This window comes from Haliaeetus leucocephalus, unplaced genomic scaffold (genome assembly GCF_000737465.1).
Source record: "Haliaeetus leucocephalus isolate CR32 unplaced genomic scaffold, Haliaeetus_leucocephalus-4.0 Scaffold92, whole genome shotgun sequence".
Lineage (NCBI taxonomy): Eukaryota > Metazoa > Chordata > Aves > Accipitriformes > Accipitridae > Haliaeetus > Haliaeetus leucocephalus.
The window spans coordinates 9,742,518-9,763,783 of NW_010972528.1; the positions used below are offsets into that span (position 1 = coordinate 9,742,518).

Below are 21,266 nucleotides of genomic sequence, written 5' to 3' on the forward strand. Positions count from 1 at the left end.
CGGGCGGGGGGCGCGCCCCTCTACCCCGCCCGGCCGCGGCTCCCCGAGTCCCGCCGCGCGGTTTAGGCTAGGGCACCGCTACCCGCCTCGGTCGCGGCCGGGACTGGCGCTGGGACGAGCGCTCGAGCTAAGTAATTGCACCCGAGTCGGGAAGCAAACGGGCTCGAAGGAACCCAAAAGCCGGGGCCTGGGCCGGGGCATCGCGCCCTGCCTCGTCGGGAGCTGGCGCCGAGGCGCGGAGCTGGGGCGGTGAGTCTGAGGACAAGGAGGGGACCGGCTTCCTTTGGGTAGGTGCTGCGGGAGGCCCCGCTGTCAGAGGCCCCGTTGCAGCGTTTCGGGCGGGGTGTTTTAAGCAGCAGCTGCGGCCTCAAGTGAGCGAAATGCCGCGGCTGTTCTGCAGAGAACTGAAATCGGCGAGTGGTGACGGGGGCTGGTCGGCCGGGGCGGGCACGGGGCCCGTGCAGAGCAGGTGACAGGTTCGGAAGGGAAATGTCAATTGCTGTGTGATGAGCTCCACGTTTGAGTTGCTGGCAGGATAAGAGTTGGAGATACTACGCTCTGGAACGGTTTGCAAACGTAAACGTTGTGCTAATACCGATTGTCTATCAGTTAATACCGTATTAAGTTAATAATGCCACATTACCATGTTACGGCTAGCCAGAGAAGGCCATTATAAACTTTTGTTTACGCTAATGACAGCAGCAAAGAACAGAGTCTTAAATGTGGATTGCAAAGGTATTTGAAGCTTCAGAGGTGTGGTGCTGCTCTGACTGGGCTTTAGCTCCCCTCTCGTCCACTGTCACTTAACTAAGGTTGAACAAATGTCCCTGCCAAGTTATCTGTGGAAGAAGGGAAACAATTTTATGCCACTGACTATGCAGGGAAAGCCCTGAGCTCCCCTCTCTGCTGAGTCTCTTCTGACGCAGGTTCGTAATCCTCACGCAGGAACGTTCACACTTCTTCCTGATACCTCTTCACGCTCTCAGGGCAAACTGTTGCAGGTTTTGGCTCACAGTAATGGAAATCATTTGTAAGTAGGTCACTGTGACCTGCTGGTGCTTTACAGGTGCTGTGTTTTCTCTGACTACTACCTTTCGCTGTTTTTTGAACAATTTAGTTTCTTTCTCATGTAGAAATATATGTGAAAACTAGGTTTTACTCCTTACCATTCTTAAGACTAAGCTGGCTGTTCATTGGTGTCTAGTGGAAGACAAAGTGCTAATTCCTGAGGTCTAACTACAGGTGCCTGTGGGCATATAAAAAAGTTCAGTTTGCTTTTGGTGAATTCACTGACCACAAGAAATTAAACTGAATACTGTAAGGCTCACAATCTGTTGTTTTCCTATTGGAAAGATCTGCTTTCCTCCTAGGAACCCAGGGCTGGTGGTTGTTTTCGTGTTTCCTCTTTCCACTCCCCACAGTGAGAATTCTTGCAACATTTTCCACATTGACAATGGAAGTTAGGTTTAGGATTCACGGCACTGTGTGCCCTGCCTACTGAACCCAGAGCTTATGTAGTGCATCTGAACTAAAAACAGGACGATGGAAGTGCAGTGGGCTCAGTTCCATCTCAACAGATGGATGTGAGTATGTGCCGCCAAGACAGCATGTCAAATATGTCTGTTAGGGCAAGACCCCCTGCCCAGATCATCTAAACTGCTGTCTATCCTAATTTTGTACATGTCTGTGGTTCGGGGATGTGGCACTGCTGCATCATTTCTAGGCTGGATTAAATTTTGAAAATAAGCTATAAGCATTGTGGCCAGCAGTGGAGATAATGGAATGATTTAAATGAGTGAAAAAGGTAGTGGAATGCAGAAAAATACTTTGTGGGGATCTCCAGATGGAGACTGACGCTAACAGGGCTACAAAATAGGCTAAACCAAAATTTCCTGCTGTGACATCTCTCCTGTGCACACTAGTATCTGTGAACAGTGCCACTCCGTGGCAGTTTCCATGCTGGGAGAAGGCTGAAGTCAGCGTAGAGAGCACAGGACTCCTGTTCTTGTTCATAGTACTGACTTAATAAGGTATAAACCAGCAGTTGCTTTTGTCTCCATACAAGGGAGGCAACTGATTTTGTATTTGAGTATGGTCCTCTGTAAAAATACTTTGCTTGAACCAAGACCCCCTGAATTACAGGCTTCTGCTGGGTTTATTGTAATTTCCGTAGCTGTGGCAGGTTGGAGCTGCTTGTATTGCTTATCAATAAACCATCAGCCACAGTGTGGCTCAGGAGGTTAGCAGCTGAAAGACTTGGCCCTCGAAGTTCCTGATTCAGGTGCATTCTGGACCAGAACTGTCTGAGACTTGTTACCATGAGATGTCTCTTTGGTTGCTTTTGTGAAGCAGATTGCTGGTTGCTGTTCCAGTCCCTATCACTGGTGTATTTTAGAAACACTGTCTGGGCCAGGCACTTGGTTTGAAGCAGAGAGAGAGACAGCTTGGTGTAGAGGCAAGAAATGGATTTATCTCCCCTAGACATGAAGTGTTGCTCCCTACCCAGAATAAAGGCATGTGGATAAAAACTAACGTGGAGGTCAGTGTGATGAGAACTTGCAGGGATATCACCTGCTTTTGTAAGGAAATCGAAGACTTGGGTCTCCAGTGCTGTCACTTGGGTCGGATAAGCACTAAACTTTCTTCAGAATACCTTAAAAGAAAATTACATACTTGAGCTTCAGAGTTTCCCAATTGTATGTTGAAGTGGTGTTGTTTAGAGCTAATATAGGTACAGTAATTATTTTTCACTGTAAATAATGCAGTCTCTTTATAGGAAATACTGGGGGGGTTTTTTCCCTCTTTTTTTACCTCTGGAAACTAGAAGTCCTGTTTTGAGTCCACGCCCTCAAGGCAGTGTCATAGCTGGTCTTCCACACGCTAGGGCCATCAAATCAAACTAAATCTTTGTTCACATAGGTGTGTAAGACTGCAGGACCTAACCCTGTGTTGCTGTATGAATTACATACTAGCATAGCAGCATATTTTGAGGTCTGTAACACACGTACAGATAAGTACTTGCACCAAACCTGTGTGTAATAATTGAATCATCTAATACATTTACTCTCAAAAGTCTTTAGCATTTGTAAGTCTTTTCATTGTACACAGGGATGTTTCCTCTGTGTAAAAGCAGAAATGTGCTCAAACAATGGATTTGCCATCAGTGATTAAGAAACACCCTCATTTAATACACTGGAGAGCTCTGCCTAAAAGCTGATGGCATGGCACTAGCCACAGTGTCCTGCATGAATTGTGTTCTAATCCTGTTTTCCTTGCAATAGCAATCTTCCCAGTATGTTCAGTGTAGTTAGATAGGGCCTCTGTGTGCTTGTATTCCAATAAATGTGATTATAGATGAAATGCTGCTTTCAGATGTGCCTGCAGGGCTCTTGTTGATTTGAGGTGGAGTCCCAGTCATGCACTGTGGAAAAATGTGATTCTTTACATCTTCTAGTTGAACTGAAATGTGAACTTATTAGAATAAATGTGTCTGTCAGTGAGATTCTGTAAAGAGCATAGAGTCTCATCTGACAAACCAGGTATAAACAGAAAATCCATAGTTTTGGACATGTCATCTGAAGTTGTATTTGGTAGAAATTTGTGATCAGCATTATAGTATATAAGGGAATAGATCCAGTGTAACAGAAACATTGCCCAGTATGCCAGAAATATTAGCTACTCAAACAGAATTTTATCTTTAATGTTTAAACTACCATATAAAAACTTAGTGCAGCGGTCTCATGAGAGTCAAAAAGATTACCGCTTGTCTGCCCGTAAGGTAGGCTGAAGCGGAAACTGAGAACATGTTACTTAGGCTGCAAGGAGGCAAAGATCTGCTGGTAAGATCATTGGTTTTAATACTACCAGAGAGGGAGTTGTTGTCCATATGGTTCTAAATGAAAATAATATTTAGCTTTCAGTTTAAATACATCGACACAAATGGAATCTTTTGCTGTAGGAAAAAAATCAGGGTGAACAAATGAAAGGGCACATATAGTGTTAATGTGTTTGGAAGTGTTCCTAGTTTTTACTGGGTAGGTGGGGGGGATATAGGAGCATCACTGAGCAAAACGTGCAGTGTCTCTGTCCCAGAAAGTTTGTAGTCCAAATGGGTGAGACGGACAAATGGCAGGAAGAGCGATGACCAACTTTGTTGAGTGTGCGGCAGCTGTGAAATTAAATGTGAAAACTTAATTTCAGATCTCTGAAATTTAAGTCCAGTGCCTTAGTCACAAGACTAACTTTGTCATCTGATAAGTGAAGTAATAAACAAGGATCTTCATACTGACCTTCTGGGAGGCAAATAGGACGTATTATATCCTACCAAACGGTCTCCAAAATGAGTGCCTGTGTATCGGCTTGGGGGCAATTTTTAGCTTAACTTCTGAGCAGAATGTTGATCAGACATTGCAGCTTCCAAATTCCCTTTTATTTGTTTGATCTCTAGCCTCAAAGCTCTGAAGTGAAAGCTTTAAATAAAATAAACAAAGATGGGAGTGTGAAACAAGAAACTGTGCTTCATTATGCTTAGAGTGCTCTAGGAAGGACGCAGAGAGACTCGTGTTATGCAGAGATGAAGTGTTCACAGCAAGGAAGAAAATAAGTCTTCACTTCACGCCTATCCCCCTCTCCCCCCCACAAAGCCTTTTATGTCTGAGGCAGAAGGAAGTCTGCTTGTGGGCTACGCGGCCTAAGATAATAAAGGACCAGGTCCCAATTCTGCAGTCTGTGTGCATGTGCAGCTCGCTGTGATGCTCGTGAGAGCAGTACGTGCACTAAGTCAAGCTGTGGCAACCTACCTTGAGGCAGGAGACGGTGTGGGAGACGGTTAGATCTCCATTGTGCACGGGGAAGCAAAAAGTACTTTTTTTGCAGCTTAGAGACAAGAAAGTAAATGAACACACTGTTTTCTCGAGTGTAACAAGCTGCGGCTGGTTAGAGGGCCTTTGTTTGGATTGGCTGTGGTTGAGTTTGGATTAACTTTGGGTAAGGGTTTGGGTCTAGGGCTTTCCTGGCTTTGTCAGAATTTGAGTGACTCTGCATGCTAGTTTGAGAAACAGCCCATGGAGCTCGTTTATCTTTGATAGATGAACACTACACAGAATACCGAGAAGGGAAAGTCTCTCTGTGTTGCTGTTCAGCTTAGGCTCCCTACCTTTCCAACTCGGTAATGTCTGGGTCTACTTCACTCCCCCTGTGCTTTTTATGAGACCATACATGAGCTGACATTCTGTTGTTATTTGTAGTTAAATGCAACCTGGGTCACATCCCATTTTCCTTTACATTAAATAAAGTAGCAAGACAGAGGCCATAAATGAATTATCAGGCTGACCTCCTAAATGTCACTGGATAACAAACATGCAAAAAGAATTCTAATTAAATACACATCACTAGCACTTTAATATCTAGGCAAATTAGACTGCTTTGGGGACAAGTGAGGACAAATTTCTTCTTTTGTGTGTGTGTAATGTGGATTAATTCTCAAACTGGACAAAAGCACGAACTGCAGTACCGTGTCACCTCATTACCTAGGGCAGAAACAAGCTGTGCCAGGGTGTTTTTGTACTGTGGAAATGCAATTTATTTGAGTAACCTCCTTTCAGCGGTTCTTGCTTGTTCCCCGGAGGACAGAAAAAAAATGTACTAACCTATTCTACTAAAGCCTGTGCAGTGTCCTTGAAGAAATCTGAATACTATTTGAACTTCTTTAAGATCTTCAAGGTATAGATGAAAAAATGTTCAAAAAGATATTACTGAACACAATGAAAGGGGTGTTCCAGGTCTTTCTAATGAATGTGGAAGCTGTACCTAATGCTGGTCTAGATTTCTAGATGAGATTGATTCATTAGTGAGTGAAAATTAGAAATCTGTATGAGGGAAGGCTGAGTGCAACTGTGTCTTTTTGCATGAACAAACAGCATTTGGGGCAGGAATACATATATACTGCTAGTTCTTTATGTAGGGTTTCAGTAGATACTTTGCAAAATGGAGTCTTAGTTTACAGTACCAGCTAACTTAGTTTGTATATTTTACAAGAGGCAGATATTGTTATGCATTCGCCACCTCTGCTATACTGATGCAGCTTTACTGATGTATAAAGTAACACTTGAACTGTGTTGTGGATTGTATAGGTCCTTAATACTTTAAGTGGTATACTTAGCAGTCATAGCAGAAAGAATGTCAAGACAATCTTACTGGTACTAGTTTTGAGAAGGATATTAATAGTGGTGTTTCTGTAGTTGGAAAGCAGAAATAAAGGAGAATCTGCCAGGAAGTGAATCTTACAGTAGTCCTGTGAAGAAGGTGTGTCTTCTTTACATAACACAGCCTGACAGGACTGTGCTGGTAATAAAAGGGGTTTGGTTTGGGTTTTGATTTAGCTTTGCTAAAGCAGTAAGAATGCTGGCAGGTTCACTATTGCTGTTTACTATGTGTTTTTTAAAATTAGATAATGGCAGAGCAGTCCCGTATGTCAATAATAAACAGTTCAAGTAGGTTTGTATTGGAAAAAATGGGGTTGTCAGCAGAATGGTATTATTTGTCACAACAGCGGTTAACAACCAAGTATTTTACATTGCTAGGCTGTTATCAGTTGGGAGGCAATTTTATTAGCTGGAAAGAAGAACAGTATGGCAGAGCAGCAACTGTGCTCTGTGGAGAAGTCAGTGTGATCGCAGTGCGCAGATCATTGTGCCACGGCTGGAGAAGGGAGCTGTGCTAACGAAGCTTACGAAGGGTGTCAAGTAGTTGCCGTAATATCTGGTCTTACCCTGCATTTGCGTGGCTGTGGCTAGGAAGCAGAGCAGCCTTGCGTATCCTAGGAGCAGCTGCTAACTTCAAAATGAGGCAGTGCACAGTTAGTAAGTCCTCTAATGGACACAGTCTTCTATGTCTGTCATTTTATTGGTCATGTGTAAAATTCACTCAGCTGGTATAATTAGAACTACTTTACTACTTTATAAATTTTAAAATCGGTGTTCTAATCTGAATCCCTCTCACGCCAGGGAGCAGGAGATGTCACATGTAAAGAGGGCACTGAGGAATATCCCATGTCCACAGTTTTTCCAAATAATCCCTTGCTGGCTTATTCCATAAAGTTTGGCCTCCCTTAGATCTAGGGCATGGCAATGTCTTTAGTTAGCTAATATCTAGCAAATATCAATTATTGGAAAGGTTTGGAGGGTCTCTGTATTTGTGGGTCATTCCCAAAATCTCACCATTTGTTTACAGCAAAAAAGTGATCTCTTCTTTGTGTAAATCACAGGCTCTGCTTTTTTTCAGGCGTATGCTCTCAATACAGCCATTTTCCCTGTGTCATTATGTATTCCGATAACGCACTTAGCTCTATTCTTTAAGTATGGACACGATAGGGTTATTTTTCAAAAAAATCCTTAGATAAGCTGCACTCGGATCTGCTTAACTTTAGTAATTCTGATTGGAGTGGTAATTACAACTACATTGGCAGCTTGCTCCTAATCCTGATCAAGTCAAAAATACTCTAAAAGACAGTGAAGTGAGAACTACAGTGTCTTGTTCTTTGTTTCTGGGTTGCAAATATTTACAGCTTGTATCAATTACAGAATGTAAATCTGTGATTCTGTCCAGTGTGACTCTTATTGCAAGTCTTTTCCTGAAGTGTGAATTTACGGAATTGTGTGACCATATCTAGCTTGCCTGTGCTTCGCAATGTGGCTCCTCCTGCTTATAATGAAAAACTTGAGAATGTGGCCCAGACTCACCTCAAAGCTCAGTAACTGAAACCCGCTACCAGTATTCTTCATTGCCTCATGGTTTGGGGAGTTTGAGTTGTGCTTTTTGCTATTTGTGTGTGTCAATATGCTGTGGACTTGCTCACATAGTAGTACTGAAGAAGGATGGCTAGGGCTGGATGCTTATTTATCACCTGAATTACCACTAATGTAGTTAGTTATTTTTCTGTAAGTTTTAGTTCAAAATTCATTTTCCACCAAATCGCATTACAAAGAATTTTGTATCTCTCATTATTCAAGAGTCAAGGAGTGAATTAATGGTGCTTGGTTTTGTTAGGTTAGTTTTAGATCATGGAACTGCAGAAAATTCTGGAAATGAAACAAATCCATAGTTGCATGTTTTGGATCTCTTTAGTAAGATAGTTGGTGAGGAGAGATCATCTCACAGATACCAAAGCAGAAGTCTGTTTATAGGAATGTACTACAAAGTAGAGACCAGCTGCAGGTCTCAAAAGAGGAAAGTTACTGGCTTATTTAATTGCAGCCCAATGTAAAGTATTTAAGCTGTATAATCTATATAGCATGAATGACTCTTTTCACGTATTCAGGATACATTTCTATTCTACATTGACACTGTCTGTAGCAGTGTTTCCTTTTGGAGCTTGTTACAAATAGTCTCGGTGTTTTCTTGAAGCATGTGCTGGTGTTTTCTTGAAGTTTTTCCTTAATTTCTCTGAAGAGTGGGTATTTGGAGTGGTTGGGCAGTTTATTTGGCTGTCTCCAGTGTAGGACAGATCCCAAGAGGCACAGCTCCATGTGAATCGGCTCAGCTGCTGGTCTGCTGGGCTTTCCAAGGGCACCACCTTCTCTCAATACAGCAATTTTCTAAGTCAAATGTAGCATTTGGAAGACATGGAGTGAGGCTTTCAGTAAGACTGCTGACTGCTCTGTACATCTTTGGCTACCACAGAAGGGAAGTGGGGATATTGAGGGAAAATGTACCAACTGTTCCCTGTATTGTGTGTCCCTACTTCTTGTAACTTCAGTGGGAGGTGAGTTTTTACCAGCCTATTGACAATGAAACTGCATATTTCTCTGGCAACCTAAAAAGTAGAAATATTTCTAATAAAGGTAAAATTATTTCTTGCTCTCTATCTGATATGCACATGCGTATATTCATCAAATCCACTAGTTCAGCTACCCCTCTTTCTGTTTGTCAGTAGCTGTGTTTAATAGAAAAATGTCTTGCAGACTTGCAGCAACTGTCGAACTGGATCAGATCAATTGTCCATCTAATCCTGTAGCTTATGTCTAATAATGTCCGTATGATCTAAGAGAAAAAGGGAAGAGCCTCCATAGAGGATAATTGAGCACTTGACTGATCTGTGTACCATATGCATGTTTGGAAAGGATTGTCAGTCCTAGCATTTTGAGAACAATTAATGAGTCTCAGTTGAAAAGAGCTCTAATGTGATCAGAAATCCACCTCAATAATTGCAAGTGCCTTAAGAAACATACACCCAACTCCTCTACCAATTCCTACATCTGTCCGACCCCACAGGCACTCGCAAAGGTTGACTTCCAGCAAAGCACTGCAGTACTTTGGAAAATCAACACTGCAGAAGGAATCTTTATTTTCTTAGCTTCGTATCAGAACCAAACTTTTTCTTCTGCATCATTTCCTTGCATGACTACACCTCCCTCTCCTTGCCATCCAATTTCTTTGTTTTCTAATCTGTTCATAACTATGTGATGTACATGACCCATTTTTCACAGCGTATGCTAAAACAGGGGCTTCACGGGTGGTTAGCCATGTTGTAGTTCTCTTTCTCAAAGTGGGAGGTTAAGGGTGTCAATCGAAATGCTCAGGGAGCTAGAAGATGCTGCTTCTCAAGAAAACAAGGTTCCGCTGGTCTGCTTAACAGTGCTGTCATGCCTTTCAATATGTGGCAATTCCTGTGCCTTCCTGCTACCCCTGCAGTGGTTTACCACTAAAACACCAAAGTCTTCTGTCCTAGATGGGCTTTTTCAGATGTCACATCAAGAACAATCAAAATTAAGAACAGGCTACTACAAAGAATTGGATTTTCCTCAAATACACATACTTACTTTTCTGCCTGTGCTGGAAATTCGCCTTGTGCTGCCCTGTATGCAGCCTCTGTAGCGTTATCACACTGTACATTCTACCTCACCTCTGTGTTCAGTCACATGAGTTGAGCCCAGCATGTAAATAGATATAGATATGGGCAAGTCAGACATGGTCATTTCAGGAGTCCTAAATACTCCAAATGCAAATGGAATCTTATTTGAAATACTAAAACCCGTTGAGTTTCCAAAATTAGGATAGGAGTGGCTTTCAGTTAACCCTTGTTACACGGTATTTTGGCAATTCACTTCTAAATATGGGCCTGAACGTAGCAGTGGGTATCTTAAGTGAGAAGGTAGACAAACTGTGAAACTCAGGTATATTTGAGAAGACCTAAAATGATGACACAGTTTTTACAAAACTCTGGCCAGTAAAGCTGGTTTCAGTTTCCTGGAGAGTTTGAGGCTACAGTGTGGATAAGGAAAGTGAAACATGGGCATTTTCAAGAAGAATGATGTGGAGGGCAATGCTGATAGTTTCACACAGCTGCGTGAGAAGACCTTACTCTTGACCTTAAAAACCTTGATGGCATGGATGAAGGAAGAAAGCAGGATCACTAGCTTATACGTGCATGGTTGTGTAGAAATAAATATGTCTGCTGACTGCTATGAGGCATTTTTTTGAGATGAGTTATGGAAAGCTGTTCCAAAATTCAGCGAATCGTAAATAAAAAAATGTGTAGTGGGTAGAAAACTAATTTTGTCATCGTGCCTTCTAGGCAGGTTCGGTGGTGAGCAGATCCCATGCAGTTGCTTATAAATATGTGGGAAGTCACCATTGCCAAAATTAGCAACACCAAAAGGCAGCTCAGAAGCTGTTTCTAGTTGTGCCTAGGCATGATGATCCACAGCCAGCTGAAAGCCAGGAGCAATGGGGACCCCATAGTTTAGTATTTTTGCATAGATTTACATAGTATCACATAATTCTTTTAACAAGAGCACTTCATGTTACATGCAGTGCTCTAGGGTTTAGCTGCGAGAGTGTGCTAAAGTTAGCACAGGCTCTGGGTACGCTTCTGCACAGCATCCTGGAGAATTAGCACTTGGTGAGGAGTATGAAGTTTAAGGCACCAGTTACAAGCCTTAAAAAAACCCCGACAGCAAAAATGCAGTGTGTGGATTGTGCTGTAAGTATTTAAGAGTGGAAGAAGGATATATGCGGCTTATAAGATCATGTCTCAGACTGCGAAGTAATTCTCATGTGGTGTAGCTTATTATCTCTTCAGTTCAGTAAGTGTATAGTGACTTTAGTAATGGCGTCTTTTTAATTAAAAACTTCTAAGAAGCTCTTAGATCTGAAGTTTGGTAAATTCCCTTCAATTCAGTGGAAGTGCTCCAAATGTATGTCAGTGAGAGAGAATTTGTTTTATCTAGGAGGTTATTGCATGTAATGATCCTTGACCAACAACCCCAATAAACACCTATTTTTTCCATAGATACAAGATAGCAGGAGCAGTTTCTCCAAGAATATGTCTCAAGTGCAGTCTAAAGTTTCCGGACGGAGAGAATAAATCAATCTATATGGTCAGTTTGATCCCTCACCTCTTAATGAAATGCCAGGTTTGAGAGTTTTAATTGAACATTGTTCTGTAAGGAAACAGGCTGAGGCTAACAGGTCACTGCATAAAAGCCATTACAGAGAAATGTCTCGTGATACTGCCAACCGGAGTCCCAGCTCCATCATGAATAGGCAGTCAGATTTAGGTGTTCTCTCATCTTTCAAGGAAAATAGACTACTGATGTCTTTCAGCTTTTTATTATATGGGCCACTGCATTTTTGCCACTATCTATCTCAGAAAGGGACATCAAGGAACTTTTCAGATTCTTTCTAGGAAGAAAAATTGGAAACTCTGGTTTTGGCTGTTGGTTAAATATAGCTTGCAAAAAAAATCATCCCATTTTTTCCATGTGTCCCAAGTCACTTGGTTAATTAATGTTTGTTTTCAGTTGGATGAACTAAGTCAAACTTTGATGAATGCTGGCACAAAACAAATTATTAAATAGAAAACTACAGTAAAACATTATTATATTGTAAATCGAAAAAAAAGATGAGTGATGCCAGAGAGCAATTCACCATACACAAACATAACAATTTTTTATTGTTCTGCTTAGTGGTAGACCTTCCCTTTTAGCTATGTGCATATAAATAATTTAAAAGCAAAATTGTAAATCTGTGTAGTGATAAATAAGGTTACGATATCAAATGAATATTCAAAATATAAATGAAATGTTTTCTTGTAAGGGTCTGTAGTTTGTGAGTAACTGTGTACTCCTGATTTAAAGTCTTTGGATAGAAACTGCCTGTTCTCAAATCTGGGTCAGTCGCGTGTCCAGATACTTAGTGGTCAAGACCACATGCTGTTTGTTTACATCTACAAATGTAGCAATTTATTCAGTAAAAGTCAAGACTTCCACTACTGCAGTAAAAGCTGAATTGAGGACACTAAGTCCAGCTTGTTTATAAACAATACTACCTATAATGAAAAGGGTTCAGGTTAACTAAACAGGGAGAATTTATTGGAAATGGTATTTCCAGTCTGCTTATGTTCAGAGGGAGGAGAATTCTGAAGTCTGTGTATCTGCTTCTACTGCCTGAAGTCTTAGAGCAGAGTAATGCTGAATCAGTATGAAAAAAAGCAGCTTGTAGTTGGTGTTCAGTAAGAATAATTGCTTTCAAAGAATTTTTTAAAAATATGTTTTATTTAACTGCTGAGATTCTGTTAACAGACTCTGAACTCACATTCTGCTGTCAAATTAAGATGGAGAATGTAGGTTAAAAACAATGGCAATTTCTACAGGAGAAGACAAAAAATTTGAACTGTTGCATTAATTCGCAGTTCTGCATTGAGATTGAAACTAAAACCAGTACATAAAGGTAAAACTGGTGTAGGAATTATTTTGGTAAGCAGGCACACAGCTACAGCATGGAGTTGTGACTAATACTGCTTTCCATTCAAAACAGAAACAATCCTAACCCGGTGTCCTTCGCAGCCCTTCAGTATGATGGTTGTAAGAGCACTTGAGCTACAAGAGCCTGTTTCTCCAGGTTGAGTTCCTCAGCATTTCCAGGGGGGATTCCCCCCCCTTACAAAGTGTAGCGTTCTTTTTGAGTAACTGGCAGCATCTCCTCAAATTCGAGTCCTCTTTATTGAAAGAACAAGCTCAGCCCTGGCAGGGAAAAACGGGTTCTCACTGCCCTCAGCTTTGAGCATAATAAATAAATACCCAAGGCCTGATCTGCACTGCAGTGGTGGGCAGGTGTGGAATTGGCACAAATTCCACACCTGTGAGCTGCGTGCAGCTGCCAGGCTGTCCTTGCCATCCCTGGGTACAGGGGATGGCAATAGCACATGGGGACTATCCTGGGCTGGCGTTCTTGCAGGTTTGCCAGGTCCCAGAAGTGAGAAGAGCCATCTGACAGCTTGGAAATGGGGATGCGCTGACTGGAAGTATGGGTCTGTTGTGCCAGTGACTGCAATTTGTGAATAAGCAGTCAGTCTTCAGATAACACATAGCATGTCAGGCTCAGAGACAGACAGAAAATGGGGGTTTACCTTCAGCCTTCACAGCCAGCAAGCTGTTTTCTCTCGCTGGTGCAGACAGATTTGTTGTTAGGGCTTTATCCTTGCTAAAACTGTAGGATATAATGTATTTGTGAATTGACTGTCTATTTTTAAAGGAACGGCGGGACCTGCTGGAGGAGGGAGGTCCCTGAGGCTGGAAAATGGCTGTCACAGCCCTCTTTCTTTGCTCCCAGGCTGGCGTGGAGGCTGGGAAGTCTGGCAGGATTGGCATCAGCACAGGCAGGGCTCCCGCTGCCCTCACCCTCTCAGCGCACAAAGGTTGCTTATCCTGCCTGCAGGTCTCCAGGGGCAGACCCTCCTTGCACCTCAGCTCTGCAGGGCTGGTTTCTGGGGTAGGGAAGGCAAGTCTGAGCTTGTGAGCTCTTGCGTTGCTGCCTCAGAGCAGCAAGGATGTTTGGGGCTGGTGACTGTCTGTCCCATGTGCTGGCCAGGAACCTGAGCTTTAGCAGCTGTTGTGCACTTTCCTGCACACACTTCTACTGTCTTTTGGCAAGGATTTAACGAGTTACTCCTTTAGTTACCCGAGTTAATTGTGTGTGTTAGTGATTTTTCAGCTTTAAAAAGAAAAATCCTGAATTCATCTTAATGGCTTGCTGTTGCTATGTAGGCAGTCCTTAGCCATGTGTTTGTGCATGCAAGGATTTAATTAAAACCTTAATAACTAAATAATCTCCACACAGTCTAGGTGTCTATGAGATAGCACTATGGAGACATTTCTTGAGTTCCTCACTTGCACACCACATTACTATGAACTATTTTTTTATATTGGATAATAATACTCTAGCTTTGCTGGTGAGGTCTATATAGGTTACGAGGCAGCCTGAACAGTGAGCCCAAGAGCAGTGGTTTACTCAGGAACTGTTCGAGGTATTTCCTTTGATCATGCCACAGCTGAGAGAGACTCACATCTCCTAGAGACCAAGACTAAAGTATTCACATTAGGGTGCCTGAAGTGAGTTTCCTAAATAGAAGTGGCCTGATTCTTTTTTCAGAGATACTGAACATGAAAAACTTTTTTTTTTTTTAAAGCTTTCACGCTTTGCAAAGTGGCTCTGCCAGTCACTTTTCTGGGTGGCTGTCAGTATTTTGGGCATTGATTACTCCTGTATGTAGGGTGTTCAGCACTGATGAAGCCTTTCCCCAGGTGTCTCTGTGCACTCCAGCTGCAGGGCAAGGCTCCAGCTGGGCTCTTGCTTTTGTATTCACCCCTGTGGAAATGCCCCACAGCCATATGAGGCATCTGTCACATGTGTGCAGCCCTGTATTGTCATGATGCAGTGTTGGTGACAACTGCACATGCTAGTGAATGTCATGGCTTTGGAAAGGGGTCACCTATTGGCGCTTGGGACCCAAAGAGCTGCTGCTGTGGACCAGCCCAGCCTTGTTTGCATGGGCTCAGCAGGGGCTTGGGGAGTGAAAGGCAGTGGTCTCTTGTCCTGCAGCAATGAAGGCTGCACCAGGACAGCAGAACTTCTCCATAAGAAGGGGCTGTTCTCACCCTTGCCCGGCAGCAGAGCAGTGACCCATTTCAGAGATGGAGTCGATGCACCTCGGCCCCATGGCTCAGCCCTCCCACATGAGGGAGAGGGGCCGGACCATGGTGGCACACAGTAAATTCCTCTCTTTTTGGCACAGGTAACTAGAAAATTAAAAAACTGAACAAGTATCTTAGTGTCTAAGTGGATATGAGGCAGGGACAGCCTTGTTAGCTGCGGTATGGACATGGATACCATTTCTTACTGTGAGCAAAGGCGTTGGTGTCTGCCCCTGCCCCCCCTGCCCCTGTCCTCTATCTGCAGCCATAAGGTCACAGGCACCTGCTTTCCCACGATGGCATGTACATAACTACCCCTGCAGCCCTATATCATGCCACATAAGCTTACCTCATAGGAGCGGGAGCGGTCTTGCCCTCCCTGGGTTTGGATGAAATGACTGTAACAGAAGTGTTCCACATCTGACCTCTGTTTTTCTATAGCTCCTGTGCACATTTTAAATTTAAAATTCTGCTCTTTCCTATAAAAGGTAAAGAAGATGTCAAGGTCTTGCTGTTCCCATTCCAAATGAAATGGGTTCATGTCCTGTTAATCAAGGAGTACAGCCACAGCATTTGTCATTTCCCTTTAAAGTAATGGGTGGTGGATACCTGTCATTTCTCAAGAAACTATATACCAGATTAAGGTGTATTTATAGAAATCTCAATTGCTGGTAACTTGGCTGAAGCCAAGTTTAGGCATACCATTAGTAATGCGTAATGAAATGACCTAAGTGGAGTTAGATTTGTGAGGGGGAAGAGAAGGGTATTTGAGTTGGATAGCTTGAGGATGCTGTTTTACTATTAAAATTAAGCTTCTGACCCCTGGCTCTGAAGTGATAAAAATAAATCTTCCTATATTTCTCTTCTGCATTTAATCTTCTATATTGGAAAAGATAAAGAATAAAATCTCCTTCTCTCCCTTGTCTCTTTCTTTTCTAGGTACAGGACCTATTTATGCTACAGACCCACTCCTATATATGTCCCTGTTAATACTGCATAAGCTTATACATTTATTAGTAAACCACTGACGGACTACTTCTTCCGCTCCTCCTCAGCCAAACAGAAAAGAACCTATTTAAAAACAGAACAAACCCCTGACAAAAAAATACCTACACTTTTAAAGATGGACAGAAAGAGACTGAAAGAAGCATGATAAATTCTACATGGGGGGAAGAACATATTTTTGGGGATGCCACAGAAAGTAAACCACATAGAATAATGCATCTAGTTTCCAGACTATGGTGTCAAGCCCTGCTCTGTGCATGGCACTTATGATTTCTTTATTTTAATGTAATATTTTTTCTTTTCTAAACCTTTCCTCTGACTCTTCATTTTGCACGAACTGTTGAGCAGTTATCTTTATGACAATATGTAAAGATGTTGGGTCAAAGCCCTTCCTAAGAAAGGAAATATTTTTAGTAGATTATTGTGTTTAGGTTTTTTGGATTTCCTTTTTCTTTTTTTTTTTAATTAAATTATTTCTTTTGGAGACATTTTAATTAAAAAAGTAGATCTTACCATAATTAATATTCACTGTCAATAATATTTATTTTTAAAGGAAGATTGGAAACAAGATAAGACATTTGTTTATAAACTGTATTGTATATTGCTGAATAACAGTTGAATAAAAAGATTTTGAAATAAAGTTTTTGCAGATGCGTGTGCCTTTCCCTGTGTCCTGAAGCTCTCTGAGAAGGCTTCACGGCTGTGTCTGTTCCCTACCTTGTCACAGCACAGAGAATTGAGGAAAGGTGCATCACAAACAAAATAAAATTTAAATCAGTTATTTATTACACACCCCCATGTCTTGCCAAACCCCACAGCGGAATGTGCTGACAGCTAGTCACAAGCTATAGCTGCATTTTCCTGTGGCAACACCAGTTATCTTGGGGCAGTTAATGGACAGTGTGACAGCGTGGAGCATTTAAGGTAAGTTGCTTTGGTTTTCCCCAGGCCCCTTTGAAAAAAAGATGAATCAGCACTGGAAAATGAAAATAAAAATAAATCAACCTGGAATATTGTATTCCCTAGACCTGGTTCCAACATTTGTTCAAAAAAAATACTCAGATTTTTGAAATTACATAATTGTGTCACTTGTCTTACCAAGTGAGCTTTCCTCTAATGAAGCAAAAGGCTTTTTTACAGTAAATACAGCAGTTATTTTTCTGTCCTAGAAATGCTTGGTTTTTAAGTGAGGTAATAGGATGACTTGGTAAAGAAACATGACCTTCTTTAGCTTAATTTAGCAAAGTACTTTGAAATTTTCAATGTCTGACTGTGATTCTTATCCTTTCATTTGCATAGCATTTTAGAAAAGACCTTAATTGTGGAAATGGTAAAGTGACAGCTACAGCACCAGCAGGACTCTGTCGGCAGCAGCTGTGGAGCAAAAGCAGGACGTGCCATTGCCTCACCTCGTACCCGAGTCCTCTTCTAGAAGGAGGGTAGGAAGGGATTTTCAATTTCTTAGATGGTCAGAATTTGCTTTTTCTAGGACTGCCAGTAATAGTGAGGGATTTATGCCACTCATGTCTCACCAGGTGTGAGACTGAAATACATCTGTGTTTCATACGTACTACTACATTGTGATGATAAAAACCCTCTTGTACTGGGGCAAACTTACCATGGGGATCCAAAGGTGATAAAATCTTTGTAAGAATGTTCATTCCCTTAATGCCAGCTCTAGTGTCCCGTGGGTTGGGGAATAATCCATAATCATCCCACAAAAAGCAGAACCGCTGTTTGGAACAACTTGGGGGAGGTGGTTGCTGTAAGCCTGGAAGTGCATCAGAGCATGAGACACTGAAGAGCACAGTCCTTGGCTTCCACATGCACATGGGAAGGTGAGTCTTTTATAACCTGAAAGGAAAAGACAGGTGGAAAAAAAGATTTAAATGTCAGACCACGCCTAAATTAATACCGGCATTCATGTCTATGAACTTGTTCAAGGACAATTATCCGATGCAGAGGTACGTGTGGAGTCTGTAATGTCACAAGAGCTCTAATCCTTCAAGTAATGGCTGGTCACAAAAGTGAAACCTGCCTGGGTTTGAACTGTGGGTCCTCTGGCAAGCTCATCATCACTGCTGCTTCTTCTCAACGGCAGTGAATATTTCTCGGTCACTCATCTTCCTTCTGAGGAAGAGAAACAAAACAATTCTTTTCACAACAGGAAGAAAAAAATCTGCCTAAATTTATGCAAATAAATAGCTGACGCTTGAAGCATGTCTATCTAGGAGTACTTAAGCTTCTATTTTAACTTCAGTCATATCTCAGCATGGTCTCTTAGTAAGCATATACAACTGCTTTGCTCTGATACTTCTGTTTCTTCACTTACAGAGTACATTATGTCTTGAATTGCATACTGTGTGATTTGCAGAAAACATGGGAGGAAATATATCATCTTCCATTTGTCCTTCCTTTTGTATTGTAGCCTGTTACCTGCACAGGGATGTGGCAGCAACTGGAATTTTTGTGTGCAGTGGCAGTAGAATTATCAAGGTCTTTTAGACTTTAATCACATTAAAGGTGAAAAAAATATTAAATCTGCAACTAAAAATAACTTTTTTTATCCTTCCTGAGATCAGAATGAAGTGTGCCACAGTAGGAATAACAATTCTTATATTCCAATTCACTATAAAACCTCAGAACTACTAAACAATAACCTGAGGATCTGATGAAAAATCTATTCTAACAAGAGCAGTAGGCATTTTTTTCTTTCTGGTGAAGACCTGCCCGCATGCAGAGATAACTTATTCCCAGCACTCAGGGTAACTTCAACAAGGGAGCAGATTGCCAAGATAACCTGGCTGTACCTTTACCTTTGCTATTTTTCTGCCTTCAAAAACGTGCAGAATGAGTCCACCAGGTTTTGGGGCCTTGGTTTGCACATTTGGGCCAGCTTTTTTGCTAAATACACAGCCTGTGTTTGGCCCCGTATTCGTGTAGTACAGGGGAAATAACTGGCTAAAGAGGAGGCTGCAGCTTTCAGTACAGTATTTAGTCTTTAAAAAGCACTTAGGGGAATGAGAAACATTTTGATGGAAAAACAAAGAATTTGGAGCCTTATTGCTTGTGAGTGTGTTAAGGACTTTTGCTAAAACATCTGTCCTTTGAGAGTGCTCTTTCTTCTGAAAAGGGCAACTGCCTCACTTCTGCTGATTGTATTTACAAAGGGCAAAGTGAGGTTTTGCTGTACCCGTAATGGACAGAGGCTAGTGGCAAATCTTGCTCTTTCATAAATCTCAGCATTCCTTGTGGCGTCTGCTGTCAGAATCAATTAGGAATAAGTGCTTGGACTGCAGAGCCGTGGAAAGGCGGCGTGTCTCCTGCAGTGCCATGTAGGAAGTCCTCCAGCGCCAGTGGTGGGGTGGGTGCGTCTCTGGGCACCTGGGGAGACAGCCCCTGGTCCCTGCACTGGGGGACAGCGCAGTCAGTGGCTTCTTGCAAAGCCAGCAAGCAGCCGAGCTGGGAAGCACGAGTCATGACTGTTAGGGGCCAGAGCTGAGTCATCTATAATATAATCATAAGGAAACACACATTTTTCCTGAGAGAAAATCAATAGAACTTTGCACTTTTCCGTGTAATATTTCCAGTCTGCGCCATCAGCCATAGTTTGCTCACAGTTATACTGCTATAAATTCACCACGAGTTAATAGATTTCTACAAAAATGAATGGATTTACAACAGTGTAACAGAGCTTATGCTAGAGCCATGCACAGGTAAAAATACATGGAACAAAAGTAGTTTTTATAGCACACAGGTGACCTTCAAAGTGCCAAGACCTAGCAAGTAAAAAGCAAAATTACCTAGTTCCTGGTATGCTCCTTTCCTGGCAAAACTCCCAAGGAAAATAAAGCGTGCAGTCCTGCAAAACATTGCTGTGCGTGGCAAGAGGGCCAGAGACCCACCAAAGGGAAGACAGGCGAGCGAGCAGCTTCATGCTGTGATGGAGAATGCAAAAGACTGTCTGAACATGTAATTTTTCATTTCCTGCATAAAACATTTTGGAGCCTAGCCTCACTTAGAATTAGTAAGTAAATAATGTGCTCCCAAATTTGTGCGTCAAAGCTAGGTTGGTTAATGTATGAGCTGCTTCTGTTGCATTTGTTACTACACAGTAAATTTCATGCTTAGCCAGAGGCTGGCAAAGTTCATTTATTCATTATCCCCAAACTTTGGGCAGTTATTATTCAAACTCCCCTAGTACATCTATTTAATAAGAAAAGAACAGAAAATTGATGGGATCAAAAATGTTAAAGTCTTAATTAATGCTTTTAGCAAAGACTGATTGGGGGGTCAGGGGGGTGTTGTGAGAATATTAATTTGTAGTGAGCAAGCGTGCTGCCCGGTTTTGCTGGGAGCAAAGAGGGCTCTCCCAGCCCTGCCAAGGGAGCTTGGTCCCCGCAGCCCGGTGAGCTACTGCCTGCGGTGACACCACCTGCATCGCCCCAGGGGCTTTCTGCTACCAGGTAAGGGAAAACCAGTGCTACAAGCTGTGAGAGAGTGCTAAAATACCAGCCTATGCAAATTATTGATTAATAGAGCGTTTAGATGATAAAACATTCACTTACGGCAGAGAAAAGATGGGATTTTTTTTTTCTGCTTCACTCTTGCAGGTTCTTGTGGTCTTTTTGTCCCCCGGCAGCCTTGTAGTACTGGAGATCACCGAGCTGCGATGCAGGGGGCTGCTGGGCATTTGAGGGCTTCGCCCTCCAGCGAGATGCCCAGAGGCAGAGCCGAGGGCTGTGTGCATATGTGGGACAGGTTTGGTTCTGTTCACACAGGAGCAGTTACAGTTATTCCATATGAAAACGAACAGGCCCTAAAAGAAAGGAAACGAGACAAAGGCTGGAAGAAACCCAGCAAGGCAGGAGGGGGGCCATGAGGGACTCCTGCGTTACCCTGTCCTGCCCCAGAGCAGCAGCAAGCAGCACCTGTTCTCTGGCCCAGCCATGTGGTTTGACAGGGGATGGGGAGGAGGAAAGGAGGAGGTTTTGTTGTTTCTAGACCATGTTTCTAAAACCCAGCAATCTCGGCTGAGTAAAGATGGATATTATTATAAAGGAAGCCAGCTGGGGAAAGTACGTGGTTCAAATCTGCATCAATGACAACCCAAACTATAGCACTGAGCAAGATGGTTTTTTTTAAGGAGCTGTGCTAACGTCAATGAATGGATTGAAATCTCCTATTTCTCCTCTGGTGACTGCCAGCCTTTTAATTATAGCGATTATGGACATTCCAAGCAAATCACAGTTATATTAAGAGTCAAATGAAAGAGGACTGCATTGTAGA

The 21,266-nt window shown here is 42.3% G+C and overlaps 1 protein-coding gene across 1 annotated transcript in view; it reads left to right on the forward strand.

Annotated features, from left to right (window-relative positions):
• Nucleotides 1–16,000, forward strand: part of VSTM2B (V-set and transmembrane domain containing 2B) — a 19,947-nt gene extending 3,947 nt beyond the window's left edge. The window contains exons 5-7 of the mRNA XM_010585234.1: nt 186–249; nt 927–1,014; nt 15,912–16,000. Of these exons, the coding sequence (XP_010583536.1) occupies nt 186–249; nt 927–1,014; nt 15,912–16,000 (241 nt within the window). The remainder of the gene's footprint in view (nt 1–185; nt 250–926; nt 1,015–15,911) is intronic.
• Nucleotides 16,001–21,266: the final 5,266 nt, after the last annotated feature.